This window comes from Callorhinchus milii, unplaced genomic scaffold (assembly GCF_018977255.1).
Source record: "Callorhinchus milii isolate IMCB2004 unplaced genomic scaffold, IMCB_Cmil_1.0 Scaffold8, whole genome shotgun sequence".
In the NCBI taxonomy this organism is placed as follows: Eukaryota; Metazoa; Chordata; class Chondrichthyes; order Chimaeriformes; family Callorhinchidae; genus Callorhinchus; species Callorhinchus milii.
The window spans coordinates 20132006-20159997 of NW_024704749.1; the positions used below are offsets into that span (position 1 = coordinate 20132006).

A 27992-nucleotide genomic window follows, 5' to 3' on the forward strand; every position below is an offset into this window, starting at 1 on the left:
CCTGTAGCATACGAGATGTACGATGGAACTGACAGATTGACACAGACGTGAAGGCAAATGACAGCTTTCAGGAAGTCCTATTTATTGATGTGAAAGGTTGCACTGGTTAATGTGACTGACTGACTGACTGACTGCCGGGGAATCTAGCTCTCTCTCTCTCTTTCTCTCTCCATCGCCAGCTGCTCAACAACCACCGGTGACACATCAGGGTCAGCGTGAGGGGTGACCATGAGCCTGAAGAAGTTCAGTAAGTTTGATGGGGTGGGGGAGAAGGGGGGAACGGGCGGGTGAGGGGGCTATGGAGTGTGTAAAGGGAGCCTGGGCTGACATAAGACCCTGAACATCAAACTGCACAAACTATTTAAAGGAACAGTGACTTTTGAACTGAGAGCACACACTGCCATGTTCACTGTCAATCCGTGACTTTAATGTGATATGTGACTTAACATGATCAGTGGCTTCTCAGTCACTCGTGAGGTAGGGATGGATATTTTAGAAATGTTCGCTTTCTGTTCTTTTTCTCTGCTCCCATCATTCCAGCTGTAACCTGCAGACAGACTGCATTAGACCTCACAATTTAAAGTGATACCCAGTGATGCATTCATTAATGTCACTGACCTGGGAGTGTAGAGGGAGCTTTACTCTGTGTTTAAAATGTTGCTGCCATTAATCTGGGAGTGTGGACAGACAATGTAGAGGGAGCTTTAACACTGTATGTAATGGAGGAAAGGAAAAATCCTTACTCTCGATATAGAAACTTATCACATGTCAATGCGCCACTGTAACAACAACAACAACTTGGATTTATATAGCGCCCTCCACGCCGGACGGCGTCTCAGAGAGCTTAGCTATTGTACTTTACTACTGTAAAGTGTAGTGATTGAGTTTGCGAACATATGTGTTGAGCATGCATGTGTGTGAGCGTATATGTGGTGTGTGAACCTGTGTATTTACGTGAGTGTGTGTGATCCATGTATGAGTGTGAGTGAATGAGTGAGTGTGTGAATAAGTAGGTTTGTGTGTGTGTGTATCCAAGTGATCGTGATATGTGAATTAGTGAATGTATGTTAGTGATTATTCGTGTTAGCGTGTGAGTGTGAGTGATTGTTCGTGTTAGCGTGTGAGTGTGAGTGATTGTTCGTGTTAGCGTGTGAGTGTGAGTGATTGTTCGTGTTAGCGTGTGAGTGTGAGTGATTGTTCGTGTTAGCGTGTGAGTGTGAGTGATTGTTCGTGTTAGCGTGTGAGTGTGAGTGATTGTTCGTGTTAGCGTGTGAGTGTGAGTGATTGTTCGTGTTAGCGTGTGAGTGTGAGTGATTGTTCGTGTTAGCGTGTGAGTGTGAGTGATTGTTCGTGTTAACGTGTGAGTGTGAGTGATTGTACGTGTGAGTGTGTGTGAGTGATTGTGTGAGTGTGAGTGATTGTACGTGTGTGAGTGTGTGTGTGAGAAAGAGAGAGCGTGTGAGTGTACGGATGAGGATGCACTGAACAAAATCCAAACACAACCACTCTGTTTACCTCTCGGATGCCCCACCCACCCCCACCCCCTGCTTCACAGTCATTCTCACGCTCCCTGTCCTGATGGGGGTTGTGCTCAGTGTATGTGTGTGTGTGGGGGGAGTGTGCAGTTAGTGGTCGTGTGATAGGGTCCAGTGTTTAGGATGTGGAATATCACACTGATGTTCCCAGCGCTGGAGCTTGTCTCTGTGTATCTCAGAGCCTTGATTGCACCACAGTGTGGTCTGCACCCTCCCCCCAACCCTGAGAATAAGGCACTGAGCAGGACCTGGGTGCTGGCACCAACTCAGGGTGAAGCAAGTGCAGTCAACAAGCTGAGTATCAGTTCCTGGGAGTTGATGCTCAGTGGGATGTGGTGAGGGTGAGGCTCGCAAGGGTGGGGTGGGGGTGGGCGGGAGGTTTGGGGTAGGGTCAACGGGAAGTGGAGAGGAGTTTGCTGAGCTGCCGAGTCTGCAATAATAATAATAATAATCCTTGCATTTGATATAGCGCTTTTCACGTCGGGAGGACGTCCCAAAGCGCTTTACAGAACACACTGTAAAGTGAATTGACTGTATATTTGTGGGCGAACGCGGCAGCCAATTGCACACAGCGATGTCCCACAAACAGTCGTAGATTGAAAATGACCAATTTATTATTGTTTTTGGTTTTGGAGGGATTATTATTAGGCTCTGTGTGGAGTAAGGAAACTTGCCCAAGGTTTCGCCCTCTGCCTGGAATTGAACTCAGGTCTCTCGCTTGCAAAACGAGTGCTCTAACCACTGAGCTACAGGACTCCACACAAATCAAGAAGCATCGGTTTCTCACTGCATCTAAATATAGAGACGTACAATGAACGTGCGATATTGAGTGCTGCCCCAGCGTGCACAATTGACTTGAATTCACAGTCTTCTATCTCAAAGGCACTGTCTGCCTGTCCAGGTGGACGTTAAAGATCCTATGTCACTATTCGAAAAGAGATGGACGTTTCTCTCTCGCTCTCTCTCTTTCTCTTTCTCTCTTGGTGTGCTGACCGACAATCTCGCAGCTAACAAAAACAGAGATCGCTGGGAACACTCAGCAGGTCAGGCAGCATCTATGGAGAAAGGAACGTGAGTCAGCTTTCCAGCATCTGCAGTAATTTGCGTTTGAATCCAATCAGATTGGTCGCTCGCTCTCATGGCTGTTTGTGGAACACTGCTGTGCTCACCTTAGCTCCTGCGTTCATTTACAAAATACCCAGTCACTGCACTTTATAGTAAATTCCTTGAGACGTTGCAACGTGAAAAGCCTCCGTGTCTAATGCAGGGGTTATCATGATTCAAGAAATACAGAAAAAGGGCTGCCAAATTAAAACGGGTTTTAAAACAGAGTTTCCACGATTCTGCACAAAGTTCTCTGAGATCAGGCTTCCCAGGGCGGGGAGAGAGGCAGCCATCGCAAGGCAAGGTGCTATTTCAGGCCTCCTGAATGTGACAAGATGTTTCCGACTCAACTAACCAAAGAGGGCAAAGGCCTCAGCCAGGCCGGGTGTGTCAGTCACACTCTTATCGTATGTGGCTGTGAGGAAGTGAGATCGGTCGATGTGAGGTCTTATTTATTGAGAAACAAAATGCACCAGAACACAAACGAACTTCACGAGAGGCAGAGAGAGGTCGAGAGAAGTCACAGAGGGCTGTGAGGTTAAACAAGTGGTTAGAACCCTGTAGAGCGTAGGAGGAAGGGAAGGAGAAGTCTTGCTGACGCTCGCACTCAGCTCACCCATCCACCCCCACTTGCCCCAGTGAGAGACGTTGTACCTGCCGCCCTGGGGGGAGTGAGAATGGCAGGTGATTGTCAATGTTCGGGCCCCCACTGTGCCTGACCTCAGTGTCCCTGGGCTATCACACTCCCACCATCCATCTTCAGTCCGTGCGGATTGTGGAAAGTGCTTCAGCGCCGGCTTAGCGTGGAAGCCGATTTCCTGGCGTTCTTAACTAGAAATCAGCTTCAGAGTAAAGGGGATTTAAGGATTTTTCACAATTCCGCACAACCTTAAACTTTAAAGACAACGGCTGAGACGGGGAGAATTGCGGCTCAGAGGCAACGTCCTCCTGCCCGGTGCTGAGCCAGACTGTGACACCGGCTGTCTGTGTGCCGGTGTGTTAGTGTGTCTCTCTGTGTGTCAGTGTGTCTGTCTGTAGATCAGTGTATCTCTGTGTCTGTCTGTGTGTCAGTGTGTCTGTGTGTTAGTGTGTGTCTGTGTGTTGGTGTATCTATCTATCTGTGTGTCTGTATGTTTGTCTGTGTGTTAGTGTGTGTCTGTGTGTTGGTGTATCTATCTATCTGTGTGTCTGTGTGTTTGTCTGTGTGTCAGTGTGTCTGTCTGTCAGGGATCAGACCACTGACTCCCTGCCCCAGTCTGTGTGGGAACGACGCCTCATACCCTCACTGTCTGCCCCGAGCTCCTGTCTGCAGGGCTGGGAACAGGCCGACCCCATCACATTTACCAATTGCTGGAAAAACAGACGTTATACAGCAAAGTCCCTGTCAGCCAGAGAACAAAACGGCTCCCCCGCCACATACACACACACTCCCCCCACCCCCCAACTGTTTGTTAGTGTAAGTTGTCACTGTATCCCAGCCGTGCTGGAGTGAAACTGCGCTGAGCATCCCATAATCAACACCACATTGCTCGCTTGGAATGCGAGCCAGAAATAGCTGGGAACGTTTACATTTTTCCCCGTTCCCATAAAGCTGCTGTCGCCCAGAGAATGTTTGCTTTTCCTTTCCCTCTCTCCCCCCCGCACCCCCCCCCCCACCAATTTCCCCCGGGAGCACCGAGAGTAAAGGGTAAGGTATGCGCTAGTACACGCCAGCCAGATACTTTTGCTTCCCAAGTGAAAGTGCCTTCAGATCCCCAGAAGTTATTCTCAGGCTGTACAGTCCTGGTCACTGTGACATAAAGGGCTCCCCAGGCCTTAGAGGTGGTGTAAAGGATCATCCCCAGTGGTAGAGGAATGAACTATATCCTCTAGTGATTCAGTTGTCAGACTCCACCACTGTGAAGTGCTCCGGGACCTACCCCTCGTGAAGGGCGCTATGTAAAGGCAAATTATTGCTCTCATTAATGATTAGACAAGACTGGGGCTCTTCAGTCTTGAGAGAAGATAATTCAGAGGGGACCTCGTAGAGGTGTATACATTTTTGAAATGGGATTGAAAAAGTAAACCAAGATGGATACTGTAGGGTGAAGCGAGACAGTAGAACACAAGAGGACACAGGTTTAGAGTTAGTTGTAATTGGGGCAATTTTAGGACAGACACCAGGTTTTCTGTCCTTAGAAGTGAATCAAAGACTGGAACGAGTTGCCAGGAAAGGTGCTCGAGGCCAGGACGCTGGACTCATTTTAAAAATGGTGCTGTGAGGGGGTGGGGGTGGTGGTGGGGGGTTGGGGCGAGTTGAGGCGGGGGTGGGGAGGGGAGGGGAGAGTCACAGCTCAAGTGGTGGCAGGTCAGGAACCACCCCCACCCCAGTCTGCGCTTTCCTAGCCTCAGTGTCCCTGGGCTATCACAGCCAAGCTTCTCCCGCTCCCACAATCCGTCTTCAGACCGTACAGATTGTGAAAAGTCCTTAAACACCGACTTAGTGTGGAAGCCGATTTTCTGCCGTTCTTAAATAGAAATCAGCTTCAGATTAAAGTGGATTTAAGGATTTTCACAATTCTGTACAACCTTAAGCATCTTAGCCAACAATGGTGCCCCCACAGCTCAGTGAATGACTATAAGCCTCCAAGGTGACTGGTGATCCTAGATAGCAACACCTGTAATAGAGTAACCAACTGAGGGGAGGAGAGGGAAGGGGAAGAGAGGAGGTGGGGAGGGAGATGGGGGGGGAGAGGAGAGGAGGAGGGAAGGCGAGGAGGTGGGGAGGAGAGGACAGAAGGTGGGAGGAGGATGGAGAGGAGAGGGGAAGTGGGGATGAGAGGAGGGGGTGGGGGAAGGAGAGGAGGACAGGAAGGGGAGAAGAGGAGAGGAAGTGGGGAAGGGAGGAGAAGAGAGGGGAGGAGGTGGGAAGGGTCCAAAAACCCCTGACAGCCCAGCACTCTGGGATGTCTTTCTGATGTGCAGGGCGCTATTATAATAATCCTTGCATTTGATATAGCGCTTTTCATGTCAGGAGAACATCCCAAAGCGCTTCACAGAACACACTGTAAAGTGAATTGACTGTATATTTGTGGGCGAACGCGGCAGCCAATTGCGCACAGCAATGTCCCACAAACAGTCGTGGATTGAAAATGACCAATTTATTATTGTTTTTGGTTTTGGAGGGATTATTATTAGGCTCTGTGTGGAGTAAGGAAACTTGCCCAAGGTTTCGCCCTCTGCCTGGAATTGAACTCAGGTCTCTCACTTGCAAAGCGAGTGCTCTAACCACTGAGCTACAGGACTCCACATTACAAGTGTCGTTAGCTGTTGTTGCTATTGTTGTTGTTGTTATTACTGTGAGGTTGTGATGATGTTTGTGTCTCTGGTCTCCCTGTTGCAGAGTTCCTGCGGTTTAACTTTGGCAGCTTAACCAACCTCCCGCGGAGCCTGTCTCTGCGGCGATCGTCGAGCAGTGCGACCGAGGGCCGGAAGCGAGGGCGAGGCCGGGAGCCCGAGTGTCTGTCGGTTCACAATGAAACGATGGACGACCTGGAGACGGTGCCACGGAGCCCAGGCTACGCCCGCTCTGACGAGATGTACACACACATGGGCACCATGCCTCGGTGCAACTCCAACCGGGCAAAGAAACTGGGCAAAGCGCCCCCCAATGGCCAAAACCAGGGTAACGTCCGGCAGAACCCACTGCCCCCACTGCCATCGGACAGCGGTGAGCAGCCACCCCAGCCTCCCAGCCAGCAGACAGCTCCGGCACAGCCAGACACCCACCCCAGGGTGGGCAGTCCAGCTCAGCCCTCCAGCCCCAACCCCCCCAAACACACCCCAACCCAACCAGTTGGACCCCCAAACCAGGACGGGCCGGGCACAGCAAGCGATCACCGAGGTGGGGATGAGGTCGCTGCTCCCAGCGACAGAGCAGAGGAGGGGTCGCCCGCGAGCAGACACCAAGAGGAGACGGCGATGGACAGGTAAAGACCCGGCTAGCCATTGCCTCGCCTCGGACGTTGTGTTGTTATTGGTGGGTGGGGGGGCGGATTCTCTCCTGTGGGCGCTCACTTGTTGCTGGGAGATGTTACACCAGAGGCCGGTCACCCGTGACCTTCGAACACGAGCGCTGCTGATGAGACCGTGAGAGCTGCGAGACTGAGATCAGCCGCTGATCTCAGCCGCTCGGCACAGAGCGCGGCTGAGATCAGCGACTGATATGACCAGACACTGTGAGGCTCAACTTTACACTAACCATCACTGAGGAGACATTATGGTAGCGAACTCCACCCCCACTCCCGCCCCCTGCACCCCCTCCACACACACACACACACACACACTAATTATTGAGACATTCTGTAAGCTTGACTCAGTTGATAGCACTCATGGCTGGCGTCATGGCTTTGAGCTTTCCGAGAGGCGCTGTACGAAGGTCGCTGTATGAGTGCAAGTTGTTGCTGCTGTTGCTGTTGTTGTTGTCGTTGTCATCGAGCTCCACTGCTGGACTGGTCTCTCGCTGAGAGGCTGAGCTGTGTTGAGTATCCAGTCTTTACAGTATTCAACGGTGAGGGGCAGTGAGGGGGGCAGAAAGGGGTGGCAGTGACAGGTGGGGCAGTGAGAGGGTGGGACAGTGAGGAGGCACAGTGAGAGGCGAGGGGCAGTGAGGGGAGCGGACAGTGAGGGGGGATAGTGAGAGGGGGCACAGCAAGAAGCAAGGGGCAGTGAGGGGAGGGCACAGTGAGAGGCGAGGGGCAGTGAGGCTGGCACTTGGGGAGGGGTGACCGTGTTGCGTCCCAGAGCAAGCGCTCTGGAGCGCTACCCTGCGTGAGGGGCGCTGTATAAACGCAAGTTGTTGTTGTTGTTGTAGAGGATGCGGAGTTTGCCTGTCACTCTGGCTGGGAATTGTTACATTCCCCCCCCCCCTCCCCCTGGAGATTGCTCTGCTCGCTCGGAATGCCGGTTGCTGCTCTGCTCAGGAACTGGTGACAGTCTGACACTCGACATTCCCAGTGAGCGGCAGCAGCGAGTGAGTGAGGGAGGGAGGGAGGGAGCCGGGGCTGAGATGACGGGAAGAGCCTATGTGCTGTGGAACCAGCCTCTCGGGTATGTATTGCGTGTGTGTATATGTGCCTATGTGCGCGTTCTCTGCACCTTTTTTCTCAGTTTGCTCAAGAGTGAGGCTGGTCCAGGTGTTACTCTGACAGATGTGTGCACTCAGCTGCTCTGCTCATCGAAATGAGTTGCCTGGACATAACCCCGAACTTTTGTTGAAGTTTCAAGCCTTGGTGGGTTTTAATAAATCTTAAAACAGCAAAATTCAGCTATTGTACTGGTGCCAAAGACCCAATTCACTGCGTGTGTGTGTGAGAGAGAGAGAGAGACAGAGAGAGAGAGACAGAAACAGACAGAGAGACAGAGACAGGGAGAGAGAAACAGAGAGAGACAGAGAGAGGAATAGACAGATAGAGAGACAGAAACAGATAGAGAGAGAAACTGAGAGAGAGAGAGAGAGAGAGAGAGAGAGACCGCGCCAGACAGCACCAGAAGCAGAGAGAGAGATGGAGTTAGAGAGAGACAGAAACACTTATAATAATAATACTGCTTGTCTTTGATAGGGTGCCTTTCACATCAGAGAGAGCTGAACAGTGGTATTCATAAAAATGAATGAACAGTGATTTAGAAAAGCAGGAGCACGGGCGGTCTGGGCTGAGTGCCTGCTGTAAGGCACTTCATGAGATCGAGGCAGTAAATGCATGGCAATATGCTCAGATTTACAGCAGCGAGACAGAAGGAGGCCATTCAGAGTATAGTCAATTCACTTCACAGTCTATTAGGTGAAGCACTTTGAGCCGTTCTCGAAGATGTGATAAGGCGTTGTATCAAATGCAAGGATTATTATTGTTATATTCAGCTTCAAACCTGTTCCATCATATATTAGATTTTGGTTGATCGCGTAATCCCAGCGCCCCACCCCTTTCCCCATATCCCTTGATATATCTCTGCTGGCTAAGTCACTGTTCCTCTTTTTAAACCTCCCAATAAATCTGCTTCAACAGCTTTCTAGGGCCGAGGGTTCCACATCCTCACAGCGCTCTGTGTTAGCGAGGAAAGGTTTAGGACAGAAACCGGGAAGTATTTAATTAGACAGTGAGGGATCGGCAACTAGAACAGATGACCAGGACAGGTGGTTTAGGCCAGGATGTTGGACATAGGGTGGACATAGGGTAGGGTGGAAGTAAAGTGGGCGTAGGACATAATAATTCCATCAAAAAAAAATTGGTCACTTCAATCCACGACTGTTTGTGGAGACGCTGCTGTGCGCAATTGGCTGCCGCGTTTCGCCCACAAAATATAGAGTCAATTCACTTTACACTATATTCCGTGAAGCGCTTTGGGACGTCTCGAAGACGTGATAAGGTGCTGTGTCACTTGCAAGGATTATTTATTATTACGGCCTCTTTGCGTGGCTGTGTCGCTCTGTGCAAATGGTCTGACAGGCTTGGGACTGCAGGGCTGTGGCAGAGCACGGGGAAGGGCTGAAGGGGTTAAGCTGTGTGAGCTGGCTGAGCGGAGTGGCCCTGGGCTGGGCTGGGAGGATGCATATGGCCCGTCCGTTCCCTGCTTCCTGCCTTTAAGGAGATGTCATACAGCGGAAACAGATGTCACACACAGCCACGTCCTCCGCTGACAGGTCCCGGGGCCGAGGGGAACCAGCGATACAGTGACACAGCCTCCCTGGAAACCCCCAACCCCCGAATCCACCTTCTCACAACCGTGCGCAAGTCAGGCGGTGGAGAAGGATAGAATGGTTGACAGTAACGAAGGCGACAGAGAGATCCAAGAAGAACGAGGAGATAGAGAGAGCCCTGGTCAAGAATGGAGAGAATGTTGTTGGTGCAGTCGGTCAGGACTGTGCAAAAAACAGACAACCAAACGACAACAGCTTGCATTTATATAACACCCGTCACACAGGGTAACGTCTCAGAGCGCTTAGGGTTAGGGAGAATTACAGTGGTTGATGCAGGGAGAGGAAAGAGGAAAACAATGACTTGCTCCAGTACCTTGGAGAGGAAAGACCGGTTAGAGATGGGAGAGTAATCTGAGAGCCTGGACGGAACAAGGAGGGCGTTTTTGAGGATGTTTGGACACGTTTGGGTCAAACGCTCCATTCTGTATAACTAACACAAGGTTAACAATGCCAAACAAATTATAATGCGTGACGAGTGAGCAGAGAGTAACAACAACAACAACAACTTGTGTTTATATAGCGCTCCTCACGCAGGGTGGCGACCCAGAGCGCTTGACAGTGGCGGAGCACGATGGCAATCTTGGGGGGGAGGGTGTGGTGACCGTAGGCACGGTCGAACAGGAAGGTCTTCGGGTGTGGCCTGAAGATGGGGAAGGAAGGGGCAAGGCAAAGGGATAGAGGAAGAGCGTTACGAAACTCACAAAACTCACAATAAAAGCAGCGTCACCCAGTCAGGCAACTCTCGCCTCTGGCTCAGGAGGTTCTGGGTTCAAGACCACCTCAAGCCTCCAATGGAGTGCTGGGGGGTGGGTGGGTGGGTGGTGGTGGTGGTGTTGCTGCAATGTTGTAAGTGTTGTCGTTCGGATGATTCATTTAAACCAAAGTCCCATCTGTTGTGTCTATTCAGGTGGACTTTATAATAATAATAATAATAATAATAATCCTTGCATTTGATATAGCGCTTTTCACGTCGGGAGGACGTCCCAAAGCGCTTCACAGAACACACTGTAAAGTGAATTGACTGTATATTTGTGGGCGAACGCGGCAGCCAATTGCGCACAGCAATGTCCCACAAACAATCGTAGATTGAAAATGACCAATTTATTATTGTTTTTTTGGGGGTTTTTGGAGGGATTATTATTAGGCTCTGTGTGGAGTAAGGAAACTTGCCCAAGGTTTCGCCCTGCCTGGAATTGAACTCAGGTCTCTCACTTGCAAAGCGAGTGCTCTAACCACTGAGCTACAGGACTCCACAGATCCTCTGCACTGTTGGCCAAACAATCCCCCAAATAAAATTGGTCATTCAGGTCGTTGCTGTGGAAGGCAGGACCTCGCATTGATGACAGAATTACCAGTGAAGTGTTTTGCCACATTATTGGTGCTCTCAGAAATTTAAGGATTGTTGTATTAATGTAAGACAGCAATAGCCCTTTAAATGATGGTTCCCCCCCACTCCCTCCCCCCTGCCCCCCCCCAACCGTGCACACACACTAGATGTTTGGCCAGGAAACTCAGGAGGAAATGATTTGGTCCAAAGTGTTGGTTGGATTCCATTCCCAGATTAGTGTGTGAATGGCCGGATGTGAGTTGTAATCCCAGGCAGGTGATTAGTAATCAGTGTCCCCCCCACCTCCAGCTCTGGGAATCACGCCATACTGGCAATGAAAAGAGGATACAGGAAAATAAAGAGGGAAGTTTACCAGAGTAACCCGTAAAACACACCATTTAATTAGAGAGCGAGGCCTGCGATTGGCGAGCGTGAGAATAGAACAAGAGGATACAGATCTAGAGTTGTAAATGGAGCAATTTCAGGACAGAAACCAGGAAGTTATTCTTTACTCAGAGGGTAATTAACAACTGGCGTAGGTTACCAGGAAAAGTGGTTTCATGGTAACCTGTTTGAGGCCAGGAATCTACCAGACTCTTTAATAAGCAGCTCGATGCAGTGTTTGGGGGATGGTAGACTGGGTTTTCTCCAGAGATGAAATTGGATGTGCCGAAGGGTCTTTTTTTATCTGATCGATCCTATGATTTCTTGTTGATTCCCTCTCGTCCCTTCTCTGTGTAAATCACTGATCGCTCTCTCTCCCTCTCTCCAGCAACCTGCAGAACATGGATTCCAAATCGGAGTATGTCAAGGTAAGTGGTATTTGGAGCGGGCATTGGGTATAGTGTGTGAGCCCAGCCACTCTCTGCAGTCTCCGAGTGAAGACATCTGCTTTTCCTTTGACACTGGGAAGAAGGGAAGGTATTTGTACGAGTTTCCCAGAGAGGTGAAGATATGGGAGTGTGTGAAAAGATTGGGACACAGCGGAGATGATTGGAGCACTCTATCCGCCGCTCATACACAGGACAGCAGGAGACCCTCTGTTGCCCTGTGTGAGAGTGGTCCAATGCCAAGGTGACTGGCATTCTCTTAAAAGGGCAACCCACGCTGGTACCCCACAGTAAGTGCCAAACACAGCTCGTCCTCGGTTTCCCCACACCCAGCCCCATACCCAGCCCCACCCCTGGCTCCTCCTCCTCATGGTTGGATGGAAAGTCAATTAAAAACAACACATTTTTCTCCAGAAAAAACACCTGGTCCCACCGCGTCCACACTCCGCTTTGCATTGAGGATGTTTTTTCTACCATCAGGTGGTCAGCCTTCAGGCCAAAACCTGCATCACCCAATAAGTGCTCTGAGACGTCCTCTTGACACGAAGGATGCTGTATAAATGTAAATTGTATTAGACTGCCCGCTGGAGGCACTCAACTGACACTGTGTCTCACCTGTCCTCACTCGGTGTGATGGTCAGGGCGTCTCTGGGCGGAGAACCTACTGCCGTTTGTGGCCTGACAGAGCTGACAGCAATCTAACGGCAGACACTAGGGGTCACTAGTACCTCATCTGTGCCAGCTGGGGTGGGGGTGGAGACTGACAAGCGGGCGGGCGGGTGGCATTTCATTAGATTGAGCACGACTGTGGTTCCCGAGTTGCCGGTATTGGAGATTAGGCACACGGCAAGAATGAGTCACAGTGTTTTAGGAAGGAAGGTGTACGTGTGTGGGGGAGGACGGGAGCGTGACAAAGATAGCTCTGGGGTCTCCTCAACACATTCTCTCCCTCTCTGTTATTTTAATATCCTTTGTCCTCAGCATCGAAAGACTCTGCATTCTCTGATCGCTTCCCCTTTAAATGAGCAGAGCTGCTGAGCATCTCATCGCAGGGGGGAGGTTGGTGGGTGGGTGGTGGGTGGGTGGGTGTGGCGGGGGGTCTTTTGTTCCGCTGGATCAGCTTTTGATGTTGTGCAGACGGAACATGCTGAATAAACTGGAAAGAGAGAAAGAGAGCGCCGCGTTAACCTTGGCACAGTCGGAGTGAGGATCACCGCTGCTGAAATCTAACTCTCCCCAGCTTCCCATCCAGCCCTCGCTGCCTCTGCAGATACAATAATAATAATAATAATAATAATAACAATAACCCTTGCATTTGATATAGCGCCTTATCAAGTCGTTGAGACGTCCCCCAAAGCGCTTCTCAAAGAATATACTGTAAGGTGGAGTGACTGTGTCTTTTGTAGGCGAGACCCGGCAGACAATTACACACAGCAATGTCTCACAAACCAAATTGGTGAGTGACCAATTTTCTCTGGGGGGGGGGGGGGGGGGGGGGGGGGATTGTTGGCCAGGACACCGGGAGAGAGTTGATTTTAGATTATATTTTTTAGTAAAGCTTCTTTATTTTTTTTTAATTCCACTTGAATTTTCTGCCTTGTCTCCTGACACGGGCCACACATACTGTGCGTGGTCTTAAGGCTGAAGATGGAAACACACAACAATGCAGAATATATTAAATTCAGTCTTAATCTGGAAGCTTTTACTGAGAACTGCGGCAACCTGGCTCCCAAATTACAACCGAATTGAAGATAACGCTTCACTATTCTGTTCCTATCTTTAATTTTAAGGCAAGCGTTCTCGCAGCTGCGATTAGGTGAAATTTCAGGCTTTGCGGTATCAATCTGTACAATAACACTTGTATTTGACACAGCACCGATTCGAAACACCCACAAAACAGTCACTACACTTTACAGTATATTCTTTGAGATGTCCCAACCACGTGAAAAGGCACTATATCATATGCAAGCATTATTATTATTATTATTATTATCCACGGAAACAGATGAACGGAAACATTCTTATTTTATTTGGATGAGGGAGGATTGTCAGCCAGTACACCGGGAGAAACTCCCTTCTCCTCTCCAAGAGTGGCGTGTGATCTTTAACCCGAGCAGACAGACAGGAACTCGGTTTAATGTCTCATCCAAAGGATGGCAGCCCCACAAAAATACAGAGCTCCCCTAGAACAGCGCTGGAACGTCAGCATAGACTGGGAGCTCAAAGTCCTGACACAAACTTGAAGCCATGATCTTGTGACCCAGAGGAGAATGTAGATTATCTTTAGGTTGACAGATAATAAGCATGGCTGGGGCACCAAGGTAAACCCTCACCCCCACCCCACCAAACCCTCGCCCCTCACATCTTCAGCCACTACGCCCTGAAACTCTGTAATTCTCTCCTGCAATCCTTACCTCCTCCCTCCCCACCTTCGAGTCCCACCTAAAGACCTTCCTTTTTGACCGTGCTTACGGTCAGCTCCCGTCCTCCCTCTACCCCGGGCTCGGGGTCAGACTCCGCCACTGTGAAGCGCTCCGGGATGCTACCCCTCGTGAAGGGGGCTGTATAAATGCAAGTTGTTGTCTTTCCAGGGGGGAATAGTCTATGGATTGTGACAAGCAGTGGGAACCTTGACCGATTTCTCTCTCACTCGAATGAATTCTGATGGTCCAAATGCTGACCCGACTCAGATCAGTAAATTCAAAAGAAACGAGAACAGTGAGGATTATATTTGTGATTGTTACCAGTGTGGAATGGGTTGAGAGGACAGCGCTTTAAAGAGAAGAATTTAGACGTGTGGTAGGATTGGACCACTGTAATAGCATATCTACTATACTGTGTGTATCATCGCATACACTGCATATACCAACTATACTATACGAGTCCCTGATAGGATTCAAAGCCTATAACATTCAAATGGTTCCAAGTACTTCACAGGCAATTGCTGTCAAGTGTAGTGACTGTGCAGTTTGTGCAGCAGTCTATTGCACACAGCAAAGGCGCGCGAACACTCATGAAGGAAATAAGCCATTTACGTGGGGTAAATTGTTGGCCCGGACACCACCACTTTTCTCAAGTGTTGTCCAACAACAGCGACGACAACAGCAGCAAAATGACATTGTATAATGTGTCATAGCGTGAGGAAACCGATACCCGGCTCGTGTCAGCGACCAGCCAGCGAGAATGCGCTGAATATCGTCAATCCCCTTTAATGCTGTGTGCGTGAGCGCGCGTGTGTGTGTGTGTGTGGGGGGGGGGGGTGAGTGAATGTGTGTGACAATAAAATTGCTTCGATCAGCTTCTACCCTGTTGAGGAATGGACTGTTCCTCTGATGTTTGTGAGCTGAATGTCATCCAGGCTTTCTCCGCATGACATCATCTCATTGGATCTGCTCATATCGGAATGGGGTGGGTGGGTGATGGGGGAAGGAGGGAGGGTAGGGGGTGTCATTTGCAATAACATTTAAAGGCAGTCTGTCATTGTTTGGAACGTGTCGCCGTTAAATGCCCCCCAAAAACGCTCAGAAAGTAATTTATAACTGCAGCGTCAGTGGATTCCTTATAACTGCTGCATCAGTTACGCTCTGTGTTCTGAACAATTTAGGATTTTCACGATAGCGGTTCCTATCCCCTGATTGTGTTGTCCTCGGTCCCGTCTGCCTTGTGATTCAGGCGGGTGTAAAGCTCCTTCCCCGCCTTCGCTGAGTCTTTCTCCTGCTCCTCGTCCCTCAAACTCATCCCCAAATTTTGCACCACCCACTCTGGGCTGAGATCGGTCACTCAGCACAGAGCGGAGGATTGTCCCGAAACCCTCTGGGACGCCACCCTGCGTGAAGGGCGCTGTATAAATGCACGTTGTTGTTGTTGGATGGAATCAGAGACCTTGGCCACTCTGTGATGACTCGGCCCACGTGAGACACTAGTGTTACCCAAATGACCCATATTGGGGGGGTGGCGGTGGGGTGATGGGGTGAGGGCTGGGGTTGGCGGGAGTGAATGAGTGAGTGAGCGAGGGGTGGGGGTTGGGGGGGGGGGGTGGGATGTCTCTTGGAAAGCGAGTTAAGACTTTGGTTCAGTTAAAAGACATAAACCCGGTTGCTTTTGTTCCAGCGGCTCTGGCTGCCCAGCGAGGGGAGGGGAGGGGAGGGGAGGGGAGCCTGTGCGTTGCTTGCACTGAGCTAACGCTGGTTTCTTCTCGCATTAATTACCGGGCTGGAGACTGCTCACTAATGACACTGCCCATCACCGCCGCCCCCTCCACCCCAAACTGCACCGCTGGCTACACAGCTGCTCGTTCTGGAGAGTGGATGGGGGGTGGTGGGGGAGCGAGGAAGGGAGGCTAGCGGAGGGGGTTACACCCCCCGCCCCACATCCCATCCCATCAAAGTGAGACTGCAAGTCCCCACCTCCTGTATTTCACTGGGGGGGGGGGGGGGGTGGGGAGGTTTCTGTCAGTCAGAGATTCTCTGTCAAAGTCATTGATTGATTAGAGGAGTGGGGGGGTGTGTGTGTTGGGATGGGGGGGGTGGTGATGGGGGGGGGGAGGCTGGTGGGTACCAGGAGCATCACGTAGAGCTCTCATGGTCTCAGCTTCAGGACCATTTTATCCTCCAATTGTAAATCGTGCAGAATTTTAGGAAAATTCTTAAATTGTGTGCACAGACGAGAGAGGGAAACAGAGAGGGAGGCAGAGAGGGAGGGAGGGAGGGAGAAAACAAGGGGGGAGAGAGAGAGAGAAAGGGAGAGAAAAGGGGAGAGAAAGAGAGAAGGGGAGAGAGAGAAAATAGAGACACGAGAGAGAAAGAGAGAGAGAGAGAGATTGAGATAGAAAGAGAGAACAGCAAAGAGAGAGAGAGAGAGAGAGACAGAAGAAGAGAGAACGAGGAGGAGAGAGAGAGAGAGAGATAGAAAGAGAGAAAGGAGGGGTGGTGGTGGGGGGGATCTGCACACACACCCACTGTGGCTCTGTCTCTCCAATTGCCAGTAGACAAGAGAAATGTGATTGAATTTTCATGAGCTCTCTCTCTCTCACACACACACACACTCTCTCTCTCTCTCTCTCATTCACTCACACACTCACTCCATCCTCAGGCAGCAGCAGCTCAGCCTCTGGTGGCGTTCCGGAGCATCTTTATTGTGTTGCAAAGGCGTTTCTGGGGGTAAAAGAGCAGCTGATGCTGGTGATGGGGGTAGTTGGGGGCTGAGAAGCTTTGAGAAGACCCCAGGAGCAAGACCCCCCCACACACAACCCCCCCCCCCCCCCACACCCCCCCTCCAAATCCCCAGGATTTACAGCCACCACCTACAGCTGAGGCTTTGTTGTTGTTGTTGCTGCTGCTGTTGTTGCTGCTGTTGGTGGTTTTTATTATAAGTATAAATATATCTGAGAAGAAGAAGAAGAAGAAGAGGAGACGACGACGACGGGAGAAGAAGATGACAGATAAATGCAGTCTGTGGAGCGCAATCTCGGCAGCCGCTTGCTGCTTCTACCGCGGCTCCTTCATGCAGGTTCAGGTAAGTCTGTCTGGGGAAGGGGAGCTGTTCCCCCCCCCCCACCACCCCTTGCCCCTCCGCTGCCTTCTTGCCCTTCATTGCCCCCACCTGCCCCGCTCCCTCCTTACCTGCCCTCGAGATGCTGGAGGAAGCCCATCAGCTGGATTGCCTGCACCTGCTTGACACACAGTCACACACAGGCAAGGAGGGAGGGAGGGAGACACAAGGAGGGAGAGAGGGACAGTCAGGGAGACAGACACAGGGAGTCAGGGCAGGGCCGCAGGGGGCTGGGGGGTAAATGGCCATTGTTTTTCCTGTAAGTTTGTTCTTAAAGATCGAGAGCGCGTGGAAAGCCTTCAGCGGTTTTTCTTGAATGAATTTCCTCGGGGTGGGGGGGGATGCGATAGGACTGACTGCACCGAGACCCAGTCAATAGGGATTTCCATGTGTAGGTGGGATGCATGGAAAATCTCAGCCTGGTTTGGATACTCCATGGTGATGGGTTTCCGCGTGTGTCAGACACACCCGGCTGACCAACAAAATGATAGATTGCCTGCGTGGTGCAGAGACAGAGATGTGAGCTCTCACCGCATCGAGACAGACACCGAGAGAGCAAGAGAGAGAGAGAGAGATTGTGGAGAGACAGACAGTGAGAGAGAGAGAGAGAAGTGGGGAGAGATAGGGAGGAAAGGGGAGACCAGGAATGGGAAAGAGACGTAGAGGAGGACAGAGTGGGAGAAAGAATGAATTACAAGGAGAGAGAGAGAGAAACACACAAACAAAGCAAAGATACAGCAACACAGCTAAAGCCATGGCACAGGTAGACCTGAGCTGTCGGACACATTTGCTCTCTCTCTCTCACACACAAACACACTCAGTCACACACACACTCTCTCTCTCTTGCTCTCTCTCACACGCGCAAACACACTCACACGCAAACACACACTCACACACAAACACACACACACCAACTCTCTCACACACACACACGCACTCACACACACTCACTCACATTCTCACACACCGTCACACATACACTGTCTCATACACACTATCTCATACACACTCACACACAACTCGCACACACACCGACTCGCTCTCTCTCACACCTCTCTCACTCATATTCTCACACACACACTCACACACATACACGCTCTCACACATATTCTCTTTTTCCGCTTCACACTCTTTTCTGTAATACACTCTCTCTCTCTCTCTCTCGCTGTAATTGTACATGGGTTTTATTTTGATCTACGTAACGCTCATTGCCAGCTCATGATGCCAAGCAGTCAGGTTATCCATGATGTAATGGCTGGAATTTGTAGGCGAGGATTTCATTCACTTCATCGTGCCTCTTCCCCACTGTGTCCAGAGTCTAGAGACCAAGCTTAGCAGCTGCACCCAGACCGCAGCTCAGCATCACAGCCTCATCGACTGCCCCCCACCCCCTTTAGAGACAGAGAATTATATATGGAAAAGATGTTACAGAGAGAAAGGGTTTCCAGCACCTTGGGACGTTCTCCTAGCGCGAAAGGTGCTATATAAATGCAATTTGCTGTTGTTTTAAATAGATATACAGAGAGAGGGGTGTCTTCTGTCTCCCTGCTATATGTAGAGTGTGTTTTATATATAGGACGCTTTGGGACGTCCTCCCGACGTGAAAAGCGCTATATTAAATGCAAGGATTATTATTGTTATTGCTGAATGGGGAGGGGTGGTTACTTGAACAGTTTTAACTATAATATAAAGCAACTCTTTATATTTATGTTCAGTATATATATTATATCTAACGTGTATAGAAAGAGGGAGGCTATATATAGGGTGTTTTATTTATATGTATATGATGTGTGTGTGTATATATGGAGAGAGGTAGTTGTATAGAGATGATGTTATATACAGAGAGGCATTATACAGGGTGACCAAAAAGTCGTGATACCATTACAATGTCTAATAAGTCTTATTATGATTATAATAAGATTATAAGTCTTATGAAATTATGATTTTTGCGGGAGGATAATAGCACTACACACACACACACAGGGTGATTTTCCAGCAACACTATCACTATACACGTACTCTCGACGCAGTCTCTATATCTCTCACTCTTTACCTCTTGCTTTATCTTTCACTCCATCACTCTATCCTCTTACTCTCTCTGTCACTCTATTCCCTCACTCTCTCTATCACTCCATTCTCTCTCAGGGAGGCGGTGAGGTGTGAAATCTGACATTTCAGCACAGAGAGGCTGGGGACCAATGCTTTGTGAGAGAGATGAGCTCATTTCTGGCCAACCCAAAAGCATGATGCAGTTGGGGAGGGGAAGGCTCCAACCTGGGGAACAGCTTTAACACTTTCACCACCAGAAATTGAAACGCCACCCAGTCTCAGTTGCAAAGGACCAACCATCATTTGTGTCTTGATGTGTAAGATGGTGCATAGTTTAGAGATCGAGCCTATATTTAGTGGCCTATTTGGAAGCCGCTCGATTTTCAAGATCTGCGGAAATCTGATCTCCAAATTAAGACTCGATTTAGGGATTTTCTTCAATTCTGAAGCCACGACTGCAGTTGTTTCTGTGCTGTGAGGGTGTGAGCAGCTGATTCTGGGACTGCAGGGCGATCTGTATTGAATTCCCTCCTTCATCAATCCTTGCATCCTTGTGTGTCAGCCTGGCTCTCCTCTGAGTCAGAAGACTGTGGGTTCAAGACCCACGTTGGAACTCATAGGGTCCAGGCTGACACTCCAATGCAGTGCTGGGGGGTGTTCCAATGTTGGAGGTGCCGTCCTTCACATGAGCCATTAAACCAAGGTCCCGTCTGCCTGTTGAGGTGGACGTCAAAGATCCAATGGCACTATTCAAAAGAGAGAGAAGTTTATCCCGGTATCCTGGCCAATAATTCCCCAAATAAAATTGGTCCCTCACTCCATGGCTGTTTGTGGGGCTGTTGTTGAGTTCGCTGAGAAATACAAAGTCACTACACTTTACAGTGAATCCTGTGACGCGCCTTGAAATGTCGTCCTGACTTGAAAGGCGTTATATCAAATGTAAGAATTATTGTTACTTATTAGGCATCAAGACAATTTGTTCACAGCAAAATCACAATGAGAGCAATGGGAACGAGAATGAGGTTTGAAAGTGGTTGAAGGAGGGAATCAAGTGCTCTGGGACACTCGCCTGCGCGAGGGGCGAGACATAAACACAAGTTGTTGTTGAAAGAGGTTTGCCCAGAGTGCCTGAGGGTACAGTACACATGGCGACATACATGGAATGATGTACGTGGGGTGATGTGATTTGCACTCGGGACGCAATCCCTGTTGTGAGGTGACGTTTCCGGCCGAGGGAGGGGGAGGGTTCCCTGAGCACACGCTCGCTGTGAATGCCTCTCCTGAGCTGGAGCAAGCGCTGGTGGTAACCAACTGAGATGCTGGTCTGCAAATCCCGCTCCAGAGACACAGAGCCACGGGTTACAGACTGGAGTTCATCATGCGGTTGCTATGGTGACCCTGCCTCCTCCATCAGCCCAGCCCGCGGCCTAGTCCCTCTGGGGAGGGAGGCGAGCGAGTCTCCTGAGGGAGGGAGCGAGGTGGGGGTGGGGTGGGGGAGAGGGGAAGCTTTATTACTGGGTTAGGTAATGTTTGCGGGAGGGTCATTAATGGGGGCATTAATCAATAGGAGGAGAGCGATCAGGGCAGGGATGGAGCTGAATGGATCAGACTAAAATATATATTATTTATTACTAAAATAGAGTTGAATGAAATGAAAACACATTGCAAGGCTGAGAGTTTGCGGGCGGGTTATTAAAAGCGCCGAATGTTTGAGGGGGAGATAGAAATCACAATCTTATTAGTAAAACAAGCATCGGAATCAGAAGCAAACCACTTAATGCAGTCTGTTTGTTCTCTCACTTAATCCTGTGTACCTGACGCTCGCCACACCGTGTATATACCACACAGCGCCACCCACACAGTGTATGTCAGGTCGAGACATAAAGATGGGGAAGGAAGGAAGGAAGGAGGGAAGGAAGGAGGGAAGGGGCAAGGCTGAGGGATAGAGGAAGAGAGCTCCAAAGTTTCGGGGCATAGTGTCTGAAAGCGCGGCCACTGCTGGTGGAACAGAGGGCGCGGGGGACAAGCAGCCCAGTGTCGAGCGGAGGCAGCGGGTTGTGGGTTTGGTGGGTGAGCAGGTGGGAGAGGTAGGGAGGTGCCAGGGCGTGAAGGGATTTGAAGATGAACGTGAGGATCTTGAAATCGATCCGTTTGGCGATGGGGAGTCAGTGGAGCCAAGCCTGGGCGAGAACCGGGGCGATGGGGGTACGGAGTTTAGTGCCGGGCAGTACGCAGACAGCGGAGTTTTGGATTAACTGGATTTTGTGGATGGTGGAGCTATCTCTCTCCCCCCTCTATCCTCTTTCTCCCCCCCTATCTCTCTCCCCCCCTATCTTCTCCCCCCCCATCTCTCTCTCCCCCATCTCTCTCCCCCCTATCTCTTTCCCCCCATCTCTCTCCCCCACACATCTCTCTCCCCCCCATCTCTCTCCCCCCCATCTCTCTCCCCCCCTCCCTGTCTCTCTCCCCCTCCCTCTCTCTCTCTTCCCCCACCCCCCGCTCTCTCTCCCCTTCCCTCCCTCTCTCCCCCCACCCCCCGCTCTCTCTCCCCCTCTATCTCTCTCTCCCCCTCTATCTCTCTCTCCCCCATTCTATCTCACTCTCCCCTCTATCTCTTTCCCCCACTATTTCTCTCCCCCCCTCTATCTTGCCCCCCCCCCCCCCCCATCCATCTCTCCCTCCCCCTCTATCTCCTCTCTCTCTCTGTGATGTTTGGCAGCCGCGGGGAATCATTTTTAACGGTGATAAAAATAAACCATGACATCAGCGGCTGAGCTCAGACTGCAGGAACCCATCAAATCAGCTACCGTACTGTCCGATATATAACCCACACCCGTGTGTGCGTGGGGGGGTGGGGGGGGTTGGCTGTCTATGTGTGTGTGGATGGGGGACAGTGTGTGTGTAAGGTGGGGCGAGGGGGGCTGTTTATGGGGGGGTGGGAGGGGGGGACCTTTCTGGGGGGTGGGGCTGTGTTTATGTGGGGTGGGGAGCGAGAGGGGGCTGTGATGGTTGCTGCGTTGACAGTGCTGTTGTTGCAGTTCTCGAAGGACAAGTACATCCTGGACTCGAGCCCAGAGAAGCTGCGGTGGGAGCTGGAGGAGGAACTGAAGCTGAGCAGCAATGACGTGCGGAGCCATGCCTGGTACCATGGCCACATCCCCCGAGAGGTCAGCTCACCCCCCTCCACACTGTCCCCCCACCCACACTGTCCCCCCACCTCCACACTGTCCTCCCCACCTCCACACTGTCCCCCCCACCTCCACACTGTCCTCCCCACCTCCACACAGTCCCCCTCTCCCCTCCACACTGTCCCATTCCACCCTGTCCTTCCCCCCCCCCCACCTACATTACAGTCCTCCCCCCTCCACACTGTCTCACCTCCTTCCCCCTCTGCATTTCCCCCCTCCTCACTGTCCCCCAATATCCCCCCAACCCCCCCAGAACTCTGCAACTCATATTTTCTCCTGCAGGCTCCAAGACCCCATCACCCCCCACCCTCGTCCGGAGCCACTGGCTCCCCATCCCCCAGAGGATTCAGTTCAAGATCCTCGTCCTCGCCTTCAAAGCCCTCCATGGCGCTGCTCCTCCCTAACTCTGCGACCACCTCAAACCTACCAACCCGCCCGCTCCCTTCCTTTAGCAAATACCACTAACAATGCCCCCACCCCCACTCCCACACACTACCCCCAAAACCTCATTGCTCCCCCAACACACTACCCCCTTCCCCCGCAGTTGGGTTTCCATTGACTTGGGTTTCCCTCTTGATTCTGGCCCGGGAGCAGGTGTCCGAGAACCTGGTGCAGCAGAACGGAGACTTCCTGATCCGGGACTCGCTGACCAGCGTGGGCGATTACGTGCTGACCAGCCGCTGGCGGGGAGACCCTCTGCATTTCCGCATCAGCAAAGTACTGCTGAAGCCCAGCGTGGCCTACACCCGAGTGCAGTACCTGCTGGACAACCAGAGCTTCCACACGGTGCCCTCCCTGGTCAGCTTCTACGTGGGCAACCGCAAGCCTGTGTCCGAGCAGAGCGGAGCCATCATCTGCTCCCCCATCAATCGCACCCTCCCGCTGCGCTACCTGGAGGCCAGCTACGGGCTGTCCGGCAGCAAACATGGCCCCAGCCCCTCGGCCCCCGCCCAACGCGGCAGCTATATCAAGCGGCGCAGTGTGACCATGACTGACGGGTTGACCTCAGACAAGATTATCAAGAGCAACGGCTCCTCCAACAGGTGAGCGAGGCTTTCCCGGGGTGGGGGTGGGGGAGGGTTTTCCTAGTTTGGGAGATGAGCTGTGTGTGTGTGTGGTGGGGGGGGGAGGGGGGTGGGGGAAGCTGTGTTTGTGGGAGAAATCCCCATGATGGGGGGGCGAGGGATGCCTCATTGTGGGGAGGGGTGGGTGTGGAGTCAGGTGAGGGTTAGGGTTGGGCTGTGAATATCTGCGGACTCTCAATGCCCGATGCACGGCACTTGTGGAGGAACGAGGATGGGAAGGAGGGTGCGGAGGTCATCACGGTCGGCGAGACAGATGGGGAGAGAGAAGCACAATAAAGCGTCTGCGATTACCATCTTGTGGTAAGGTGGCACTGACCCGCTGCTGCCCTCTCCCCAGCACACCATCCCCGCACCACAAGGAAGCGATGCGGAATGTAGCTCTGAGCATGGATCAGATCAAGGATATGCACTCGGCAATGTCACCAGTCAATGAGGTCGCCTTGTCCCCAGAATACAGCACAAGTGAGTACTGTCCGGCCCCCGGTCACCCTCACGGCTCAATAATAACCCGTGGGTTTGATACAGCGACGTTCACATAGCGAGGAATGTCTCAAGACGCTTAATAAATAATAATAATAATCCTTGCATTTGATATAGCGCTTTTCACGTCTTTTAGACGTCCCAAAGCGCTTCACAGAATATACTGTAAAGTGAATTGACTGCATATTTGTGGGCGAACGCGGCAGCCAATTGCGCACAGCAATGTCCCACAAACAGTCGTAGATTGAAATGACCAATTTATTATTGTTTTGGGTTTTGGAGGGATTATTATTAGGTATGTGGAGTAAGGAAACTTGCCCAAGGTTTCGCCCTCTGCCTGGAACTGAACTCAGGTCTCTCGCTTGCAAAGCGAGTGCTCTAACCACTGAGCTACAGGACTCCACACATCACACTGTTTATACATGGCAATGTCCCGCAAACAGCCATGTCGTCGCTGACCCGTTTTATCTGGGTGGGGATTGTTAGCCACGACACCGGCTGAGAGAGATTCCCCTTCTCTGCTAAGTCGAGTCACTCCCTCACTTGTACCTTTAATCCATTCTAAAGACGCGCTTTATAAGCTTAAAGCGGTCTCGTTTCCCTCAATGCCTCCATTGTGAGGGGGACACAGAGACAGTAAGATGGACGAGCAACTGATGCGTCTCATTTTCTCTCCAGGTTTAAAGCACAACAGCTCCCTGGGTCGGCCGTGCCGGGCAGGTTTGTCCTCCCCAGTGCTCCGCAGGTCCAGCGAACCTCAGCTCAGCCCGAGCCCCGGCAGCCAGGACCCCGGCCCCTGCCCCGAGCGGCCCACCCCATCCTCCAGCTCCCAGCACTGCCCCAGCCCCGGCCCCAGCCCTTCGCTCAGCGCCTCGCAGCCAGAGGGCGGCCAATACTGCCAGCTGAGCTCGCTGTTGGTCGCGGAGCGGGAGAGACACCAGAGCTACGTGGCACGACTGAGGGGGGAGGAGAGCCCTGGCGTGGGGGGCAGCGGGCTGGAGGCCGACACCTATCTCCCCTCGGTGCCCGGGAAGGAGGGCGAGCGGCTGACGTTCTCTCCCCCGGTGGTGGAGCTGACCTCATCGTTCAGGCCCAGTGCCTTCCATTCGCTCCTCATCCCCTGGGAGAACAAACCTCTGGAGATGGCTGTGCTGAAGAAAGTCAAGGAGCTGCTGGCAAAGGAAGACACTAAAACAATAGCCAAACACATCACCAAAGTGGACTGTACGGTAAGCCATTCGCCCCCTCCCCCACTCACCCCAACGACCCTGCCATATGGCGGAGAGGAGAGAGAGAGAGGTCTGTTATTACTGTGTGAGAGAGAGAGTAATGCCTGTTATTACTGTGAGCGACAATTGATTGAAGTCTCTCCCGCTGCTTCTGCAGGTGGCGAGGATCCTGGGAGTGACGAAAGAGATGAGGAAGCAGATGGGAGTAGGATCTGGTCTGGAGCTGCTGACTCTCCCCCACGGACACCAATTGCGCCTGGACCTGATTGAACGGTAGGAGCAGCGTGGGATGGGGTGGGGGGAAGGGGAGGGGGTTGTGCCGGGCCGGGCTGTGCTGTATTGGGCAACGCTGTGCTAGGGGCTGCGCTTTGTTGAGCTGTGCTGGGCTATGCTGTGCTGGGTTGTGCTGTGCTGGGCTATGCTGTGTTGGGTTGTGCTGGGCTGTGCTTTGTTGAGCTGTGCTGTGCTATACTGTGCTGGGTTGTGCTGTGCTGGGCTATGCTGTGCTGGGCTGTGCTGTGTTGGGTTGTGCTGGGCTGTGCTGTGTTGGGTTGTGTTGGGTTGTGCTGGGCTGTGCTGTGTTGGGTTGTGCTGGGCTGTGCTGGGTTGGGTTGTGCTGGGCTGTGTTGTGTTGGGTTGTGCTGGGCTGTGCTGGGTTGGGTTGTGCTGGGCTGTGCTGGGTTGGGTTGTGCTGGGCTATGCTGTGTTGGGTAGTGCTGGGCTGTGCTGGGCTATGCTGTGTTGGGTTGTGCTGGGCTGTGCTGGGTTGTGGACTCAGTCTGGCTGCTACGTTTGCAGGTTCAACACCATGGCTATCACGATGACGGTGGATATTCTGGGCTGTACGGGCAGCACTGAGGAGCGAGCTGTGCTGCTGCACAAAACCATCCAACTCGCCGCCGAGCTCAAGAGTAACTTGGGCAACCTGTTTGGCTTCGCAGCCATCATGAAAGCCCTGGAGATGCCCCAGGTCAGTGCTTGGGCCTCAGCGCACGGGGGTCAAGGGGTGAGATGGGCGGGAGGGAGGGGGGGGGGGGGACGAGGGCGACGCGGGGTTCAAATCATAACAACGCAGTGCTCATCACTTCAATTCCTGTTGGGTCTGTGTGTGTGTGTGTGTGTGGGGGGGGGTCTATGTGTGTGTGGGGGGGGGTCTGTGTGTGTGTGTGTGTGGGGGGAGGTCTTTGTGTCTATGTGTGAGTCTGTGTGTGTGGGTGAGGGGTTTCTGTGTAGGAGTTGCTGTGGGGGGGTGGGGGGTGTTGGGGGTTCTGTGCGGGGAGGTGGGGGGTGTTGGGGTTCTGTGCGGGGAGGTGGGGGTGTTGGGGTTCTGTGCGGGGAGGTGGGGGTGTTGGGGTTCTGTGCGGGGAGGTGGGGGCTGTTGGGGGTTCTGTGCGGGGAGGTGGGGCTGTTGGGGGTTCTGTGCGGGGAGGTGGGGGGTGTTGGGGTTCTGTGCGGGGAGGTGGGGGGTGTTGGGGTTCTGTGCGGGGAGGTGGGGGTGTTGGGGTTCTGTGCGGGGAGGTGGGGGGTGTTGGGGTTCTGTGCGGGGAGGTGGGGGGTGTTGGGGTTCTGTGCGGGGAGGTGGGGGGTGTTGGGGTTCTGTGCGGGGAGGTGGGGGGTGTTGGGGGCTGTGTGAGGCCGGGGGTAACTCTGGCTCTGGTTCCGGCACAGATCACGCGGTTGGAGCAGACGTGGGCGGCTCTGAGGCAGCGGCACACGGAGGGGGCGGTTTTGTACGAGAAGAAACTGAAACCGTTCCTGAAAACCCTGAACGAGGGGAAAGGTAAAGAGCGGGAAAGGGGGCGCCGGGGGTCTCAGCCCTCGAGTGGGACTTGGCGGGACTGAGGGGTTGTGGCTGAGGGGGCTGGGCTTAGAAGGGTGGGGCTGGGCTGAGTGACTGGGGCGGGGCTGAGTGACTGGGGCGGGGCTGAGGCGGGCGGGGCTGTGGCTGGGCCAAGGTGGGCCGAGCCGAGTAGCTGGGGCGGGGCCAAGGTGGGCGGGGCCGCTCAGGGCTGACGGAGTCCCTCCTGTTACAGAGTTGTCGCCGCTGACCAACACCACGTTCCCCCACGTGCTGCCGCTGGTGACGTTGCTGGAGCGCGGGGCGGCCACTGGACAGCGGCCAGAGCCGTGGGAGAGCAGCGAGAGCGGCGTGGAGGTGGTGATGGCGCATCTGGAGGCCGGCCGGACGGTGGCTCATCACGGTGGCCTGTACCGCACCAACGCCAACCTCCGCCTGCAAGGTCAGCATCAGCCCAAACCCCCTCCCCCCGGGTCCACACCTCCCCCCACACACACCTCCCCCCTCCTCCTTATTACCTATGTGCTCCCACTTGGGTGGTGTTATCCAGAGTTATGGGGTTAACTGTCCAAAGACCACTCCTAACTCAGCTTCACTTGACCGGGGAGTGTGGACGGACAGTGTAGAGGAAGCTTTACTGTGCCTCTAACCCTGACGGACAGCGTAGAGGGCATGTTACGGTGTAAGCGCGGAGTCGCTGAGCCTCTATCGTTTTTCTCTCCAGGATTTCAGGAGAACGAGCAGATCATGGAGATATTCCAGACGGAGTTCCAGATGCGGTTGCTGTGGGGGTGTAAAGGAGCGAGCGGCAGCCAGGCCGAGCGCTACCAAAAGTTCGACAAAGTGCTGAGCGCTCTATCCAACAAGCTGGAGCCGACAGTCCGGCATAGCGAGTTGTAGTGCGGGGGCAAAAATACCTCTTTGAAGAAAAAGGGGCTTTTAAAGGGGATCATCTCTGAACAGAAACTTAAATTTTTTGTGTTTAATCTTGGCCAAATTTTTTAAATCAATCGCCCTTCGAAGAGAATACAATACAAAAGTACATTTGTATAGCGCCCTTTCACATCGGGAGGACATCCCAAGG

At 52.4% G+C, this 27992-nt stretch overlaps 1 protein-coding gene across 3 annotated transcripts; it reads left to right on the top strand.

Annotated features, from left to right (window-relative positions):
* Positions 1–123: 123 nt before the first annotated feature.
* Positions 124–27935, top strand: sh2d3ca (SH2 domain containing 3Ca). 3 transcript variants are annotated; one of them, XM_042337189.1, is made up of 12 exons: positions 124–247; positions 6022–6607; positions 11472–11511; positions 22167–22295; positions 22911–23359; positions 23739–23863; positions 24560–25110; positions 25268–25383; positions 25909–26080; positions 26779–26890; positions 27144–27350; positions 27633–27935. In XM_042337189.1, the coding sequence occupies exons 1-12, from the start codon at positions 229–231 to the stop codon at positions 27806–27808; spliced, it is 2682 nt and encodes an 893-aa protein (XP_042193123.1). In that variant the 5' UTR covers positions 124–228; the 3' UTR covers positions 27809–27935. The 3 variants fall into 3 exon arrangements, with proteins under 3 accessions (XP_042193123.1, XP_042193124.1, XP_042193125.1); XM_042337190.1 differs by lacking the exons at positions 124–247; positions 6022–6607 and adding an exon at positions 7663–7727; XM_042337191.1 differs by lacking the exons at positions 124–247; positions 6022–6607; positions 11472–11511 and adding an exon at positions 16820–17043.
* The last annotated feature ends 57 nt before the right edge of the window (positions 27936–27992 follow it).